At 35.3% G+C, this 17,306-nt stretch overlaps 1 protein-coding gene across 2 annotated transcripts in view; it reads left to right on the top strand.

Annotated features, from left to right (window-relative positions):
• The window catches only part of FRYL (FRY like transcription coactivator), a 130,076-nt gene that overhangs the window by 53,822 nt on the left and 58,948 nt on the right, over nucleotides 1-17,306 (top strand). For both annotated transcript variants that reach the window (XM_030450190.1, XM_030450189.1), the window contains exons 10-23: nucleotides 1,138-1,236; nucleotides 2,638-2,739; nucleotides 5,530-5,574; nucleotides 8,836-8,939; nucleotides 9,534-9,642; nucleotides 10,631-10,717; nucleotides 11,323-11,494; nucleotides 12,189-12,321; nucleotides 12,572-12,679; nucleotides 13,458-13,695; nucleotides 14,323-14,508; nucleotides 14,608-14,694; nucleotides 15,501-15,769; nucleotides 16,180-16,375. In XM_030450190.1, coding sequence (XP_030306050.1) covers nucleotides 1,138-1,236; nucleotides 2,638-2,739; nucleotides 5,530-5,574; nucleotides 8,836-8,939; nucleotides 9,534-9,642; nucleotides 10,631-10,717; nucleotides 11,323-11,494; nucleotides 12,189-12,321; nucleotides 12,572-12,679; nucleotides 13,458-13,695; nucleotides 14,323-14,508; nucleotides 14,608-14,694; nucleotides 15,501-15,769; nucleotides 16,180-16,375 — 1,935 coding nt within the window. The remainder of the gene's footprint in view (nucleotides 1-1,137; nucleotides 1,237-2,637; nucleotides 2,740-5,529; nucleotides 5,575-8,835; nucleotides 8,940-9,533; nucleotides 9,643-10,630; nucleotides 10,718-11,322; nucleotides 11,495-12,188; nucleotides 12,322-12,571; nucleotides 12,680-13,457; nucleotides 13,696-14,322; nucleotides 14,509-14,607; nucleotides 14,695-15,500; nucleotides 15,770-16,179; nucleotides 16,376-17,306) is intronic.

Here is a 17,306-nt window from a genome sequence, read left to right as displayed (position 1 = left end):
GACCTGGTTTGGACCCTGCTGCTTTTATGGATGACAGCATATTTTACAGTGGGAAAGTTAAGGATGATCTGTAAGCCCAAGGTTATATCCCAAACAAAGAGTGGGGTGGGAGCAACAACTGACTCATGTGGAGTTAGCAGTTCACTGATCAATTTATAACTTCAGAACAGGAAAAGATAAATCATTTGAGGCTATGTAGGAAGCAATTGAAAACATAATTACTTTCTCACTTCTCTCTTATTGGATTTGTGTATTACAGAGATACTATACACTATTTTTTGTGTTTCCCTGTCATGAATACTCTTAGAGTGTTCTTAGTGAGAATGACATATCTTTTAATAACTGTGAGTAATAAAAAGTAACAAAAAAATCACATTTTAGGGAGATTATTAGTATAGGGTATCTCTTCCAGAAGAGTCTGATCCCTTCCCAACACTCTTACCCCCACCTCCCAATTTGGCAAATAAAGCAGAAAACCAATATAAAACTGTAGGTTGAGATTAATGTTCAAATGAATCATCACAGATATCCATGGAGAAGCTTGAGAGGCTTGCAGAGGTTTTGATGTATTTGTCTGGTTTGTGGAAGGAAGGCTATTCTGTATGCAAGGACAGAGTGGGTAGAAAAGGTTTGGGGCTCCGTGTACCTGTTTCATTAATTCTAAAAGCCAAACAAAAACCACTTTCATTGTTGGTTGGCTGGCAATCCTCATTATAAGTTCCTGTATTTCCAGTTTTGAGAACTGGAGGACATAAAAATAAAGGGGAGCATTGAAGAGTTGAATGGTGAAAGTGTTATGAGTAATCTTTTTTAAATGTATGAAATTATACATTTTAAAAGTTTCTGTGTAGTTCTTGTTAGTGGATGACAAATACTTTTTCTTTAATGGTGGGACACAGTCTAAATTCTTAAAATACTGGGCTTTTTAATGGGGTTTGGGTTTGTTTGGTTTTGGCTTTTTTAACTGTCTGTAGTGTATGACATGATTTCTTATGCTTATGTTTATATTTCCAGAAAGCACACTCAAATACTTATTGTGAGATTTAACTTTTCAATGTTCTTTAATTCTTAGCATATATTTTAAATGCCTTCTCTGTAAACTTTTAAACCCATTTATTTGTGTATTTTTTTTAATAGGCTGTTAAAAATGAAGTGAATGTGCCATGTTTGAAAAACTTTGTGGAGATGCTTTATCAAACTACCTTTGAATTGAGTTCAAGAAAGAAGCATTCGCTGGTATTTTAAAGAAACATTTCAACTTCTTCATAATACTCATCCTAGACTTTTAAGCTAGTAGTTTACATGAGGAAAAGCTAACAGCTATATTAATTTATATCTTAGCCGCTCAGTGTTTATGTGCATTTAATGTGATATTGATTTGTTTCCTTGTGGAAGATACATGCTCTGTTATCTTGTGAGATTGTCTTCAAATCAGTGCTTGTTATATATATTTTAGTGGGTTTTAGCACTGAGTTATTTAAACAATTGTCTCCTTTTAAAAAAAGAACTTGGATTCAGGGAATCAATATATTTAAATTAAGTTTAAATAAAAGATAAAAGTGTCAGACAAGAGTTTTCCAGCAAAATAACAGCCTGCTAATAGTCCTGCTCTGCCCGTTTTCTCCTCTACTCATACACTTAACTCTTTGGGATATAAATATCTCTGGGCTTTTATCCCTCTAAGACTGCATCTTAGCAAGGATTTATCTCTCCTATCAGTGCTGTATTTGGTAATTCTTGATGACTATGGCAGCCACGTTTCAAGTCGATTAACTTCACCTTGCTGAAATGTAGAGCTAAATTTTGCATTACACTTGACATCTTCAGTAAATTCACGTGAGCTTGGAATGATTTATCCTTATTTCATGTCAACAATGAGCTTTATTTTATGACATTCTGAGTATTACAAAGCATATATCATTGTATACATGATTAAACCTCTTGAATGTGAAAATAACATAAAGTAGTTGATGTTAGTATTCAAAATGTCTTTTTATGTATGAAGTCAGAAACATGAAGATCACAATTTACTTATTCATACTCATTCTTTAATTTTGCTCTATAACAAGATAATCTGAATCAGATTCAACATTACCATTATGTATTCTGTTAAGTTTATGGTGTTTAAACAAATCTCACATTACGAAAGCAAAGCCAATTCACACTAGTCTACATATTCACAAACTTTATTAAATTGTGCTTCATTCCTTACTAAAATAGATCTTGAGGGAACAACCTAAAAACCTAAAGTCTGCCTCATTTTTTGCAGAGGCCGTGAATATATGAATTCCCTCTCTCAGACTGTAGAACCCCATTAATTGAATCATATGGTTGCAGGCAAAACAAATACTGGGCAAAGGGTGAGATCTGCTCACAGCCTTTTGTTTGAGATCAAACAAGGGGATGAGTTTCACCATGGTCCCCACTGCCCTGTTCTTACACCCTGCGCTCTTACAGCACATAGGTTGTACCCAGGACACCACTCCTGGCACACGTGTCCTGGTGCAGGGGGAAGGCTGAGGTGCTAAAACTGAGAGTGAGAGACAAGAGCTGACTGTGTGTCTCATTCTCAATGTACGAGACTTGGGAGGTCTGAAAAGAGCAATTTGATCAATTCTTTTTCCCCCCTGCTCATAGGCTTTGTATCCATTGATCACCTGCCTGTTGTGTGTCAGTCAGAAACAGTTTTTTTTAAATAACTGGCACGTTTTCCTGCAGAACTGTTTGTCCCACCTAAAGGTAAGACTTCTTTTCGATTCAGGAACTGTCGTGAATCAATAGCATTTATTCCAATATATCCTCAGCATTCTTGTGTCAAATAAACCATCAGTGTTTGTCAGTTTAAAAGGACACTGTGAAATAATTTTTTAAAAAATTAAAAGTGTTAAGTTTCCATTGGTATTAAACTTAGGGGTAAGTTTTTGTTATTCTGCTGTGTAGTGGTGGAAATAGATACGGCCCCATTGGGGACCATTGGTTTTAATGAGTAAAATCTGCTGGAGGTATATGCTAATATTTTCTAATTATGACAGAGAAAATACAAACTGATTCTTCATGTTTACAATTTGAGAAAATAAGTAATTTGTCTCCTCCTCTAAGTAGAATGTGCAGTAAATGCAAAGTTTGTCTCTTTTTTATTTGTTGAAGGAATAGAAAATTAAATGGGACTCTAGACAAGAGCTTGTATCTACAGCCTGTGATGAGTATTTTCCAAACAAAAGTTACAGTGTCCCTTTAACTCATGGCCTCAGTTGACGGCATTGTAAACATGAATTGATTGATAAAGAGATCAAGCTACTTACAAATTAGGTTTTGATTTAGTGATTTCCTTGTAGTATTAATTGTTGTAAATGTTCTTTCCTTAATTAACACAGTTAATGATTTTCCTAAATGTATTGATTTTAATAATTTAATAAATTATTTGATCTGCCTTCACAATATTCATTTTTGTTAGGTAATACCTGGTTAGATATTATCATATCTGGTTAGTGATAATTCCAAAGTAAAATATGTAAGCCATCAATAAGCCAGGAGGAAACAGGTTTAGCTGCTTGGATTTTTTTTAAGGGTCTTTTTGTTTTCATTACATCTTTCACACTTTTCTGTTGCTTGTTGGGTTTTTGTATATTTTTCATCTAACATTTGCAGTTCTTTCGCAAATTTTGCCTTAATTTTTGTTTTGTTGTTTATTTTGCTTGTGGAGGCTGCTTTTGCTTTTGTTTTTAAAGCTTTATGAAAAGCCTTTACAATCTAGGAGTTCAGTTTTTCTGGCATACTGTCCATTAGTGATAATGGACACGTTAAAAACTATAAATGCCAGTGAGTTTAACTTATAGTTGCTGAGCATGCATTTTATATTTTACTTAGTTTAATTAACCACTAACAGCTTAACACATGTACTGTAAGGCTCTATTCAGCAGAAACTCCGTTTATTCGTTTCTGCAATTCATAATTTGTAGTGTGTGGTGCAGTGCCACCAATAAGTTATTTAGGATATTTTATGGCTTGGTTAAACTTGGCCCACCAAATACTGTTCTTTTTTTTGGTGCTTAACTTGTTCAGAAATTTTGTTGAGTTTAATCTTGAAAAATGCACCAGCACTGTCCTTATGTGTCTTACGAATTAATGTGTTTCTGAGGCTAATTAAATGCATGCAGTCTGTGATTAGTAATCTCATTAATTTAGAAGTCTGAATTTCACAAAAATTTAGCTTTTAGATTTGCCCTTCCCCATTTTCATGTTCTTTTATTGGCAGTTACTTAAATATTTAATGTGCTATAGGGTTCCAAATCGATTGTCTTTAAGTGTCTTTGTTATTTGATCAAATGATTTTGAGAGTTACTGGGACATACTAACTAAAGAAGTTCATCCACCCCTCCTGTAATAGTTAAAATTAATTGGTTAAGGATTGAAATAATGACAACACATAGGCCCTGCCACAGGGACATTCTGTGAAGGGCACAGGCCCATTAGCAAGTTGATAAGAGGTAATACTGGTCATGGAACTGTGGTGCTCTGTTTTCTGGTGGCTTCCCAGTGAGCACTGTGTGGGCACATTTCAGTGGCAGAAGTAAGCAAGAAGTAAAAAAGGATTTGGTCTGAAATCTCACATCTTCACAGTTGCTCCATAGTAACTGCTGCATGGATACTCACCCATCATCAGGAAGGTGTCCTGCCTCACCCTGCAGTATTTCAGTGCTAGGTTGTATCTGACAATCCTCTTGAGGGCACTCTGAATCCCGATCCAATGCTAGCAATATTTATTGCCCTTGTAAATTCTTTGTGCTGGGTTTCAGTGCACCCTGCCTGTAGTAGCCTTGTTTTATGGGCAAAACATCCTTGCCTTGCTATGACGCCTGAGTGTGGGGTAGTTTTTTCTTCTTTCCTGCAGTCACTGCTATGAGAAAGGATTAAATAGCTGGTGTAGATCAATGGAAATAGCAGATGAGTGTAAGAGTCCATTTAGACATAGAGTGTACCAAAGGGTGTCCTCTTGGCATAAATATATATAGCTGGCCTAGTCCCACGAAGTGGGCATTTCTTTACAGACTGTAGTAGTGTAAGCAAAATTCTGAATTTGTTCAGCAGACACTAGCACTGGGTCAACATTGTAAAACATTTTACTTACTTTTTTGGCTATTATTTAGGTAGACTAACAGGTTTGTCAGAAAGCTGATAGATTCTTGGATGAAGCTGAGTTGTGGTATCCTTACCAGCTTTTCCAGAGAGAGGAAAAGCATTTAAGAAAGCTGCTAAAATGGGAGATAAAATAGCCCTGTCATTCTCTACCACTGTTGGGTGGAAAAGATTTGTTTTTTTTTTTCATAGTTTAACCTCAGTGTCTGTTACCATAGAACAGTCAGAGCTGAAAGAACATTTTCTGCCACTGTAGCAAAACCTGTATTTCTACTGAATAGAGTCCTTACTAGACAGCTATCTGTTGGTTTTGTGCTTTTTTTTCATCTAACATGCATGTGCCTCCCATTCTCATGTTTGTTATGTTTTGCTGTCTCACATTGCTTTATTTAGATGCCATCTAACAACAGTATCAGAAAACAAATAGAAACACTGCAGGTGAGTTAATATGTTGTTATAACTCAGTGAAATGTTGCTTTGTCTTATGTAAATACTTTGTTCTGATTTTGTATGTTAAATGTTGTATTTCGTGCTTTCCTTTCTTTGCAAAATTTCTTTTAGTACAGTTCATAAGGAACAAGACTAAGAAAATCAAATGTTTCAAAGAACTTTTTTTTTTTCACATGAAGAAGTAAAGGAGCAAGATCAGAAAATTATCTTTTGTTAGTTTCCCCTGAGGGTGAAAATGTGGCTTTGTGAGAATGAGTATCAATATCACAGCTAGTTTCCCTGAGCAGCATTGCATGTTACTACTGGAAGTAGACCAGATATATATTCAGATGTATGTTTTTTTCTGTTAACACATTTCAAAAAGTGTCTTGCATGCCAACAAACTTGAAAACATTTTCACAATTAAAAAATGTGAAACTGATTTACTGTAACAACTTGCAGTGCACTAACTTGAAAGACTTTTACACTGTTGGTTTTGCAGGTTTTAAAAAGTAGGAATTGTTTTAGTTCAGAACAGAAGAAAAGTTTAACATCAGTATTTAAAAGTACTTTATTCAGTAAGTGACTACATTTGACTAAATGGAAAAAATGCTATTTTGTTTCTTGCCTTCATTGAGATATGTTTCATTGATTCATCTTAATGTGTCATGTAAACCCACTGTGGATTTGCTCTTACATTTTGGTTTTTGTAACAGAGATGCAGCTCTTGACAGTTTATTCCCTTGTCTGCTGATTTAATTTATGTTAAAAGTTTAAGAATTTTAAACAAAACCATATTTGAAAAAACAACCCAGACAGATTGCTTTAAAATCTGAAAAGCATCATCTAAAATGACTGAAATTCAGCCAGGTTGGTGAATTATATAGGCATATATAATGTATTCCAGTTGCAGTAATCTCAGAGAGAAAAGGAAATGCTGACATAGTAACACCAAGTGTACAAAAAGCGTGCCATCAATTAGACCCAAAAAGCCACCTTCTAGCATATTGATTTAGCTCCAAGTTATAGGAAGAGGTAATGAAAAGTTTGTTTTTAAAAACTTAGAAGAACAGCTGCATTTATTTTTGAACAATTTTTAAAGGGTGAATGCCTCCTCATGCTTTTTTTTTTCTTCTTCTTTTTTTTCTTTTTTTTTTTTTTAACAAAGACACAAACTTTATTATAACTGTTCAAAAGTAGCTGTTCTGTATTTTAAAACTGCTGACAGGTGGAATGCTGTTAACACACTGTAAAATATTTGCTACCTATATCATTTTTTTATTAGATGATTGAAAGCCAATAGTAAATTTGTGGTTTTCTTTGGGACTTGTAAGTTAAGCTCCCCTTTGGAATATCAATAATAAGAAAACTGAAGCATTACTCAGCTCTAGACACAGCATTTCAGATAGGCTGTAATAATGCACATACCAATTAATTCACCAGCCTCCTTTCAACATGAAAAACTGTTGGCCTGTAGATTAACTATGATAAGTAATAATATCATGGTCTTTTCCTGTTTAAGTTGATTAAGATAAAGCTGTCACGTCACACCCTCTGGTACAGTTATGAGTGTTTGTTTCTTCCTCCCAGTAGTGCTGCTGGTAAATTAACCTGACAGTGGGACACTTACCTGTCTTAGTGCTAACCAGGGACATGTGCAACTATTTGCTGGTTTGATTTTGTCCAGATCACCTTTCTAACTTTACACACTGCCTAGCTAATTCTCAGATGATGGCAAGAACTCATTGATGAGTGTGAGGGGAGAGTAGAACAGCATTATCACTAATGTAGGGTGGGTTAAACCGTTCCTTCTAATAGTCTGCTAAAGCCATGTATGCTGTCTGTCTGTGAAGTACCAGTTTTACCTCTGTGAGTTTTGTGATAGGTGTCCTCAAAGCAAGCTGCTGCCAAAAGCACTGGTCCCCACCCATCCATGTTAAAGCCATCCAAATTGCACTCCTTTGTATAGGCTGTAGCACAGTCATGGTCAAGGAATAACTAGGACAGATTTACTTGGATTTTTTAGTGCTAGAGACAATGCAAAAGAGAGACCAACGTTGGGACCATCTCTTTCCTGATCATTATGGTCTTAGGTCCACATCCACCCTTTGGGAAATGGCACTCCACTTGTCCTGGGAGGACAAAATACTCTGCTACTTGGATTTATTGGCTTGTGGTAAAGGACACAAAATGTAAGATGAATTAGGTTCAGGCCATCGTATAGATACGTCTGAAAACACCCTTCAGTAGAGATGGGAAAGGTGTGTTTTGAGGCTTCTTTTATTTTTTATATATATTTTTTTTTTCCTGGTTTTGTTTTGATTTTTTTTTTAACTGAGAAAGAACACCTGAAAAGAGAACAACATGGGATTATTTAATCTCCTCATAAGATCATACTTGCAGTCAATTCCAGGAATCTCCCTGGATGCTTCAAGGTTATGAATATGCCAAGAATCCCCAGTTGGAGTTACTATGAAGAAAGTTAGTAACTTACTGTTTTACACAGTCTAAGAGCTAGGTGGAGCAAAAGTAAGATTCTAGTAGCAGCTTTAAGAAAAAATTTAATCTTTTTTCATACAGTGCATAATCTAAAATGAAATATACGTCAAATTATCTATTATATAATTGCATATATTGTATAATGATATACATTTTAATATATTATATTTTTTATAACTGAATTGTTATAATAAAAATTCATTAGATGTTAATGAAGACTAATGCAGGCCACAGGAAATGGCTGTGGAGTTGAGTGCAGCGTGATGTGCACCTCTAGAAGAAGCATCCTTGTGTATCTGCCCTGTTTTGCCCTCTTTTCTTCTGTACTTGCTACTGTCTGCTGTCATAAACATAATGCTTAGATTTTGTACCTGATCCAAAGCAGCTACTCCCATTCTTGCGACAAAATATAAGTTAGTTTGCTATAAAGTAGGTATTTGTTACTAATGGCTTTCTGAGAAAAGATCTTGGAAGCAATACAGCCTTGGTATTCATCTCAAGAGGAAAATCTGCTTATTAGTTAATCCTCTGTTGTCAGAGTGAGAGATGTGTAAAATAATCTGGAATTATCAGTTAAATATTCAGGTAATATTGGAAATATACAACACAGCGTTTTATTTTATGAAAACACATTAAAATTTGTAATCAATAGTAAATACATCAGCTTTCATTGGGAAATCTGAAAATATTTACAAAAGTCAAAAGAATAATAATAGAATTTTCTGAGTGTTTCACAGGCAACTGTAACTGTATTTTTCATTTGTTTTGCAGAATAAAGATCCCAAAATGTCCCGAGTTGCACTGGAATCTTTGTATAGGTTATTGTGGGTTTATGTGATTAGAATAAAATGTGAAAGCAACACTGTAACTCAAAGGTAAGGTCATTATATGAAGGGTGTTCAACTGGTGATTCATGGTGGCTTTTTCCCCCTATGGATATAAAGGGATCTTGAAACCTACCCAGGAATGGTGTAGTTGGGTAAACAGAACAAAGACTTCATCTTAATAGAGAAAACTGAAAGAACTTGATTACTTTGAGGAGAAGAAAGAATAGAGTCTGTGATTGCCTTCGCAGGGGATAGAAGAGGGTGGAGAGATAAGCAGCAGGAAATTGATTAAAATTCAAAGGTACCAGGTACGAACAGATAGTGTCTGAAGTGGCCATCACTAAGTATGGGCTGGAAATTAAAATATTTTCTTTAGCATCATGACAGTCTGGCACAGTAATTCAGACTTTGCCACTCCTCCTGACTGTTACTAACTTGTTTAAAGCAGCATCTTGGTCACTATACAAGAGAACTTCTGATACTGATTGTTGCCTGTGACAATAGAGGGCTGTATTTTCTGTAGGATCTATCATATGCTTCTGATTATTTAGTAGTAACCCTCCCATATTCTATCAGACTTGAGCTGTAACACTGATGCTATTACAAAAAATTATTATTTCTTTTGTTTTTAAATTCTTGTAGCCGACTCATGAGCATTGTTTCAGCACTTTTTCCTAAAGGATCACGCAGTGTGGTCCCACGAGACACACCTCTGAATATATTTGTGAAGATTATTCAGTTCATTGCTCAGGTAAGGATACTTCAAGGAAGAGCTATAAAAATAGGATGAATATTATTATTTGGAACAAATGTAAATTTAAGGAAAGCTTTTGAAATTACGGTCTTGTATCTTGGATAGAATTTCCCCAAATATGTATAACAAATAAAACAACTCAATCTCTTTCTAGGAGTGGCAAAACAATTCTCCTTAAACTTCAGTAACTGTTGAGTGCGAACATTATGATGATTAATACTGGCATTTGTACTGCACTGTGCATTTGATTATAAAATATATTAATATTTATTATATTTTATTATAATACATCGTAAGGGCTAGAGAATTCAAATAGTAATATCCAATTTTTTTTTAGCCTGGAGACTAGCCTCTGTAGACAAAAAAAATATTAAATGCATTTATATTATTTTAAGTGCTTTTATTGTCCTAATGTCAAAATGCAGGATACAGTCTCAAAAGATAATTGTTAATTTGTCTGTAACCTAATAGTTTAGAGGCACATTTTCCTGTCTTACAGGTAGCTTGTCTGTGCTTTACTTCCAAAATTATTTGCTTCTGATCATATAGGGTTAAGGGAGGACACACAACAGTTGTGTTACCTAAGACCACTTTTAATCACTCATTTTTTGTTAGTCAAAATAGTTCAGCTCATTTGTAGAAACATGTTTCTGAGCTTACAGTGTTGGTCAAAGTCTGAACTGGATGATCTTGAAGGTCTTCCAATCAAAGACATTCTGTGGGATTCTGTCTGTTTGGTCTGAGCAAAATTGTCGAGGATTTTCTTCAGGAGAAACAGTTCAGATAGATGAGCTGAGCTGAATTATTGCTATATTTAAAAAAGAACATAAACTCATAAGAATGAATAGGAAAAACAAATATTTTAATAACCTTTACATTTATTTTTTAAAGCTCTTAAACATGATACACCTGTGCAAATCCAAGAAATTAAACTATGCATATTTACAGAAAAGAGATGATCATATCAGTCTATTTTCTTTTATAGGAACGTTTGGATTTTGCAATGAAAGAAATAATATTTGATCTTCTTAGTGTTGGAAAATCACCTAAAACCTTCACTATTAATCCAGAGGTAAAAGAAGCTTGTTACTTGCATGCAGTGAGAGCAGGGCACTGGAGGGTTCTTTTAGGGAAAGTGGTTAACTATTTTTTTAACTGGTAATAAGCAGATTACTGAATATCTGAACGGATGTGCTGCTTAAACTAAAGTAATTGTAGTTGGGCACAATTGCTGTTTTATTTCCAGAAAGTAAACTAGCAGCAGTACTATAGTTCAGACTTACTAAAAATAGTTTCAGTAAGCATTTATAAATTCTTGCTACAGTATAACTGCAAAGCCTTTTTTCAGGGGAGTTGTAGCTAGTCCATACCATTCAAGACCCAGACTAACAGGTGAGGTGTTTAAGCAAGGTCTGTCCTTCAGTGTATTATTCTGGAAGTTCACATCAAGACCTGTAGGGCTTTGCACTATAAAATGTGTGGTATATACATGCCAAGTTTTTTAACTGGAATCAGAGTTGTGGGAGGCACAGAAGTCTTTCATTACTCTGTTCTACTGGAACTGTACATCTGTTTAAGAGAGAGAAAAAATGTGTTTTGCTTCATCTGTGTTACTTTAATGTTGTCATTCCGTCTGGTTTTTCTTTCCTTTTTTTCTCCCTTTTCTTGCTATTGAAGAGGATGAATATTGGCCTCAGAGTGTTCCTTGTCATAGCAGATAGCTTGCAGCAGAAAGATGGTGAACCACCAATGCCAACAACAGGAGTTGTTCTTCCCTCAGGAAATACTCTGCGTGTGAAGAAAATTTTTCTTAATAAAACACTGACGGATGAAGAAGCAAAAGTTATAGGTGTGTTGTATTCTTTTGTAAAAGGGCATTCCATTATGTGTGTGTATGTTGTCACATTTGAGTAACTTTATTTCCATATTTACTTTGTTAGGAAGAATCTAATGATAGTCTGTTGTAACAGTACTGCTTTGATTCTCTAGATAGGGCTGCTAGGCAGCATTGACCATCTGGTGTCCAAGACCAAATCCATGGCTTTTTTAGAAGTGTTTCACAATGCCAAATTAATACAAGAAGCTTGTGTGCAATTAGTGTGGTAAATAGCAGGGCAATTTTTGTTTCCTGGATGTCACTCTATAATATCCTAAGTGTCCCACAGCTGAAGTGGAATAAGACGGTTCTGAATCCTTTGCTTTATTGATCTTCTGTGGATGAAGTAGTCATCTCTGAAGGACTATTTAAAATGTGAAATTTAAACTAGAACTGAAATGCCTTGGAATTGAGAAAACAGAAGAGCAACTAAAAGGTTGCTTTCTTGTTTATGTTCTTTCTGAAAGGAACTTCTGCTTTCATATAATACCTCCTACTAATCATTTTAGCACGCATTTTTTCTGACACTTGAAGTGTGTGTTTCATGTCATCTTTTGTACAGGAAGAGAACTGTCCTAAGATGAATAAGTGACAAATAATTTTATTAAAATGTGAAAAATAAATAAGAACAAGTGAAAGAGGTGATCAGAACTCTTTGGCTTTTCAGGCATGTCCATATACTACCCTCAAGTCAGGAAAGCACTAGACAGCATTCTTCGGCATTTGGACAAAGAAGTTGGAAGGCCCATGTGCATGACAAGTGTGCAGATGTCTAATAAAGAACCTGAAGACATGATTACGTAAGTACCAAATTACAGGATTTTCACTGTCAAAGTTAATGTCACGTTATTTTTATGCTGGAATGTTGCTCATGTCATTGTTAATGCATTATAGTTGTTGGCTTATTACTTGACTATTAAATGAATGCTGATTTCATTAATTAACGATAAAGAATTTGTGGACTCCTTAATTTTGACATGAACTTGAAAGCATTTATGGTGTGCTGAAGTAGATGCCTTGTTTCTTTCACTGACCACATGCTTTTTCTAGGGGTGAGAGAAAACCTAAGATAGACCTGTTCAGAACTTGTATTGCTGCTATCCCAAGACTGATTCCAGATGGCATGAGCAGGACTGACCTCATTGAATTGCTTGCAAGGTAAGGGAAATTAAATTCAGCTTCTAGTGGATGTGCCTTTTTAGATACTGTGTTTGGGCAAGAGTTTGTCAGTGCACTATGTAGTGTGAGTCCAGTGCATACAGAATCCATTCTTTCTACCTTCTTGAGCTGCTCAAGTGTTACTGGCTAGCGTAGCATGAGGTAAATTTACCCTGACTATCTACACTTTCTTCTAGAGAAATTTCTTTGAAAATTAGGAATTTATTTCTGTTGCTTTGTTTTTTGAACTTGCCTTGTTGTTGCTACTATCATCCTTCTCCCCTTGTCCCCTTTTTTTCTTTTCATGTGGCACTTGTGGCAAACTTTTTCTTGTTCTCTGCTAATCCTTTTTTAAAGTCAAGGGTTTGTTTTGTTTTGTTTTGTTTTTCCCGTATCCAAAGTAAAGCTGCTTTATCTGCAAAAAATAGTCTTCTTCTTTTCAATTTTAATTTCAAGATAATGTACATCACGGGGTGCTGCCTGCTGAGCTCTAAGCTGTTTGCTCAGATGCATGCAAAAATGCTCAGCCCTAACCATGTCTCTTGAAAATTATTTGTTCGTACCAAGTTTTGTGAAGTCTTGCGTTATTTTGCTGTGGTATTAGTGGCTTCTATTAATAACCAGTTTCAGATGTATTCTGTGCAGAAAATGCATCTGTATGAAAGTATTATACATTGTACAGTAAAGAGTGATGAATTAGCAACAGAACTTCAATTTGTAAAGTCTGGTTAAGCGTGTGCCAATCTAGGGTGATGATACAAGTATTTTTTCTAAACAGGCTGACAATTCATATGGATGAAGAACTTCGTGCCTTGGCTTTCAATACTCTCCAAGCATTAATGCTTGATTTTCCAGATTGGCGAGAAGATGTTCTTTCAGGATTTGTGTATTTTATTGTGCGTGAAGTAACTGATGTCCACCCAACGCTTCTTGACAATGCAGTAAAAATGTTAGTGCAGCTCATAAATCAGTGGAAACAAGCAGCCCAAATGCACAATAAAACCCAAGATTCTCAGGTATTTCTAAATAAGATCACTTGATGTTAAAATGTGGTTTGAATCTACATAGATTTTTATTAGCAGGCTTTGTTGGTTTTGTTTAGTAATAAAAATTTAGCTTACTTTTCTACAGTGCTTTGAAGATTTTTAGACATTATTTTAAATTGGCACTTAGGCAAAAATACTGCTATAATATTATTAAGTATTCCCTAAATACTAATTCATGGTCACATTTTTTGCTTATATCAAAAGTCATCATTTGTAACTGGAAATACATTAAATAGGAGTAGTTAAACAGTAGAACTAGATAAAAAGCACCATTTTTCACCAGAAAACAGAAATGCTTCAAATAATATATACTTATACAATCCCATGTGTAAGAGTGTCATTTATTTTTAATTTTGCCCTCACTGCTTCATTGTCATGAGAGTGTGAAATAGGACTTTCCTTATGGTAGACACTGGAAAGCCAGTATAGCTGATACTATACCATTCTCATAATGCAAAATTTGACTAGTAGCCAAACAGAATCTTAGTACCTTATGGTTAATTCTGCCATCACCAATAATGGAGCTAGCCTGGTTATTCTTATGTTTCCAAATGTGCTTACCTTCTGTGATTTTTTTTTTTTTTTTTTCCCCTGTAGCGTGGTGTATCCAATGGGGCTGCACATACCCTTCCTCTAGAGAGGACACTTTATTCCAGTGTATTTCATGTGGTAGAAGGCTTTGCTTTGGTCATCCTTTGCAGCACAAGGCCTGCCACCAGGAGATTAGCTGTCAGCGTTCTCAGAGAAATAAGGGCCTTGTTCATGCTTTTAGATGTTTCTAAGGTAAGAGTTAATACCCCATCCTTCTGACTGCTTAATGAAACTGCTTTTCTTTTTATTTTCTTTGAGGGTTTTTTTTGTTTTCCATTCTGTCTTTTGTAGAGTGATGATGAATTGGCTATAGATGTAATGGACAGACAAAGTGCTACTATCCTGGAGAGTTTCATCCATCTCACTGGGGCTGACCAGGTACAAGAGTTTTTATTTTAAGTTGAATGTAAGATGAGGGAATTCTGCTGAACAGGTTGTATGTATTTTAAATTATACTGTCACTATGTTCATGCTAACTTTAACAGCAATTTATCACCTTAAAGCAAATTAACATACCAAACCAAACAAAGCAAAACAACAACCTCAAAGTGAGTAATGAGGCTGACACCACTGTTCTACACTTTCTGATCAATAGTGTGTCATTGTAACCACCATATACTCAGTGTATCAGTTTTTTCTCATCTTGTATAGATTACAGTTTCTTCGCAGCAAAACCCACTGCCTTTTTCTGCAGTGATACAGTGTCTAACCATGTGTCCTTTATCCACGATGAAAGCTGTAACAAGCAATGCATAACTGAATTCCATCTTTACATGCTTTACAATAAATTCTTAAATACCAAGGACATGAGCTTATTTTAGTAAAACACATTGAAATTCAGTTGTCAGGCTTCTAGTGTCCAGAATCTTTTGGAAGAATGAAGTCATCATGAGTGAAAGGGCCTTTTTCTTCAATGTACTATTTCCGAGTATCTATTTCCTTCCGAAGCAGTATGTTTATATGACTATCCACTTTAGGAGCCTCTGTAAAAAAAAAAACAAAACCAAACAAAAAAACCCCCAAGAAGCAAACTAGTCACCACCACATAAATTAAGCAATGTGTTTTATCTTTTCCAGATGTGGTTTTGATACTAGCACTTTTATTAGACCTTGTCAACGAGGAGATTGTTGTTTCATCTACATGGATATTAAATATTGCCTTGTTTGCTTTTTTATTTACACAGACTACTTTACTGTACTCTCCCAGTTCAATAGATTTACAGACTCTGGCTGACTGGAATTCCTCCCCAATCAGCCATCAGTTTGATGTGGTCAGTCCATCACATATATGGATATTTGCACATGTGACTCAAGGCCAAGATCCATGGATTATAAGCCTCTCCAGCTTTATGAAACAAGAAAATCTTCCAAAACACTGCCCAACAGCTGTAAGCTATGCTTGGACATTTGCTTATACCAGACTCCAACTACTGTCTCCACAAGTGGATATAAAGTAAGTTAATTTCTAAAATAAATAAAACGAAATACCACAATATTCTATTAAGTGTTCTTTCAAGGTTTATCATCATTGTAATGACATCGTGTTTCAACAAGGGGACATAAGCACTGTTAATGTTTTCTTTGGGTTTAATTCAGCTTTAAATAACAAAAAATTAAAGCAGTTCTGTCTGGAAAAGTGCATAAAATAGTTTGATACAGTGTAAAGAGTAATTAATGCCTTCAGCCATATTGTGGTTCAACAGATTTGACTATAAAATCACATATATATTGATATACTTGTCTATTATTACTAATTTATTAGTAAATGCATTAACCATCTTGGAAGCAAAAGCGCTCAAACCTGGTAAGCTTTATTTACTATACTGAGGTGTTTTTTTTTCTTTTTCCCCCCCTTTTGAATAGCAGCCCTATCAATGCCAAGAAAGTGAATACTACCACAAGCAGTGACTCCTATATTGGGCTCTGGAGAAACTACCTGATCCTTTGCTGCAGTGCAGCATCTTCTACAAACTCCTCCACTTCCACGGGCTCTGTGAGATGTTCCCCTCCTGAGACGCTGGCGTCTACCCCTGACAGTGGTTATAGCATTGACTCAAGAGTAGGTTCTCCTAATGCTTACTACATGTTAATACACCTACATGTTACTGGGAGTAGAAACATCTGAGGATCACAGTTACTACCGTAATTCTTAGAAGCTTGTGTAGAAAAGTAGCATGAAACTTAGAAATTTGTAAGGAAACATTTTTAAGGATACACGTTTATTTCATTTGTTTAGGGTAGTATTGTTTCTGTTTGCTTCTGTGCAAGCATAGGCTTTTCTGCATGTTTTTTTAAGGCAATATCTAATCATCTCATGAAAATGTTAATCCAGTCTCCAAGTTGTGTGTAGTGGTAATGAGGAAATGTTTTGTTTAGCATTAAGGCTGAGTTTTTTAGTTTGACTGGTTGGTTGGTTTGGTTTGTTTTTTTGGACAGTAGTATTCTGCAATTCTGAGCAAGTAGCCTCTCCCTTAAGTAACTGAAGCAGTGACCTATTCAGGCACGATGCATCTTGCTACCTTTTCCCCCCATCACTGACAGTTTTCTGCTTGCCTTGCTTCATGTCACCAGCAGGTTTGGGGGGTTTTTGGATTTTTTTTTCTTTGTTCTTTTTATTCTCCTTTTTGGATTTCTGTATAAGGTACAGGTAAAAATAACTCTTGGACTACAAGGAAATTTTTGGCAGAATCAGGCTATCCCATTTGTTTGTTACCAAGATCTTTTCCCAAAATCTGAGAAAGTGTAGACTGAAAGCTGTGTTCTCTTTGAAAGCTTCACTGCTCTCTAAAGAGTTGAGCACCAGAAGTCTGTTTCCTCTCCCTAAGAAGGACAGATACAGTAAACATGAAAAGCATCTGTTTATTCTGTTGAGGCCTTCTGACAAAGAAACTCCAATTATACAAGGAATGGAGAAGTAGTTTTCATGCTGCCTTATGATTTCATCAAATCTTGTTCTTTGTCAAAGATTTTAATTTTTATAATTTTAAAAT

The sequence above is a fragment of the Calypte anna genome, chromosome 4A (assembly GCF_003957555.1).
Source record: "Calypte anna isolate BGI_N300 chromosome 4A, bCalAnn1_v1.p, whole genome shotgun sequence".
Lineage (NCBI taxonomy): Eukaryota > Metazoa > Chordata > Aves > Apodiformes > Trochilidae > Calypte > Calypte anna.
The sequence above is the reverse complement of the archived record's forward strand: the minus strand, read 5'-3'. Positions and strand labels throughout refer to the sequence as shown.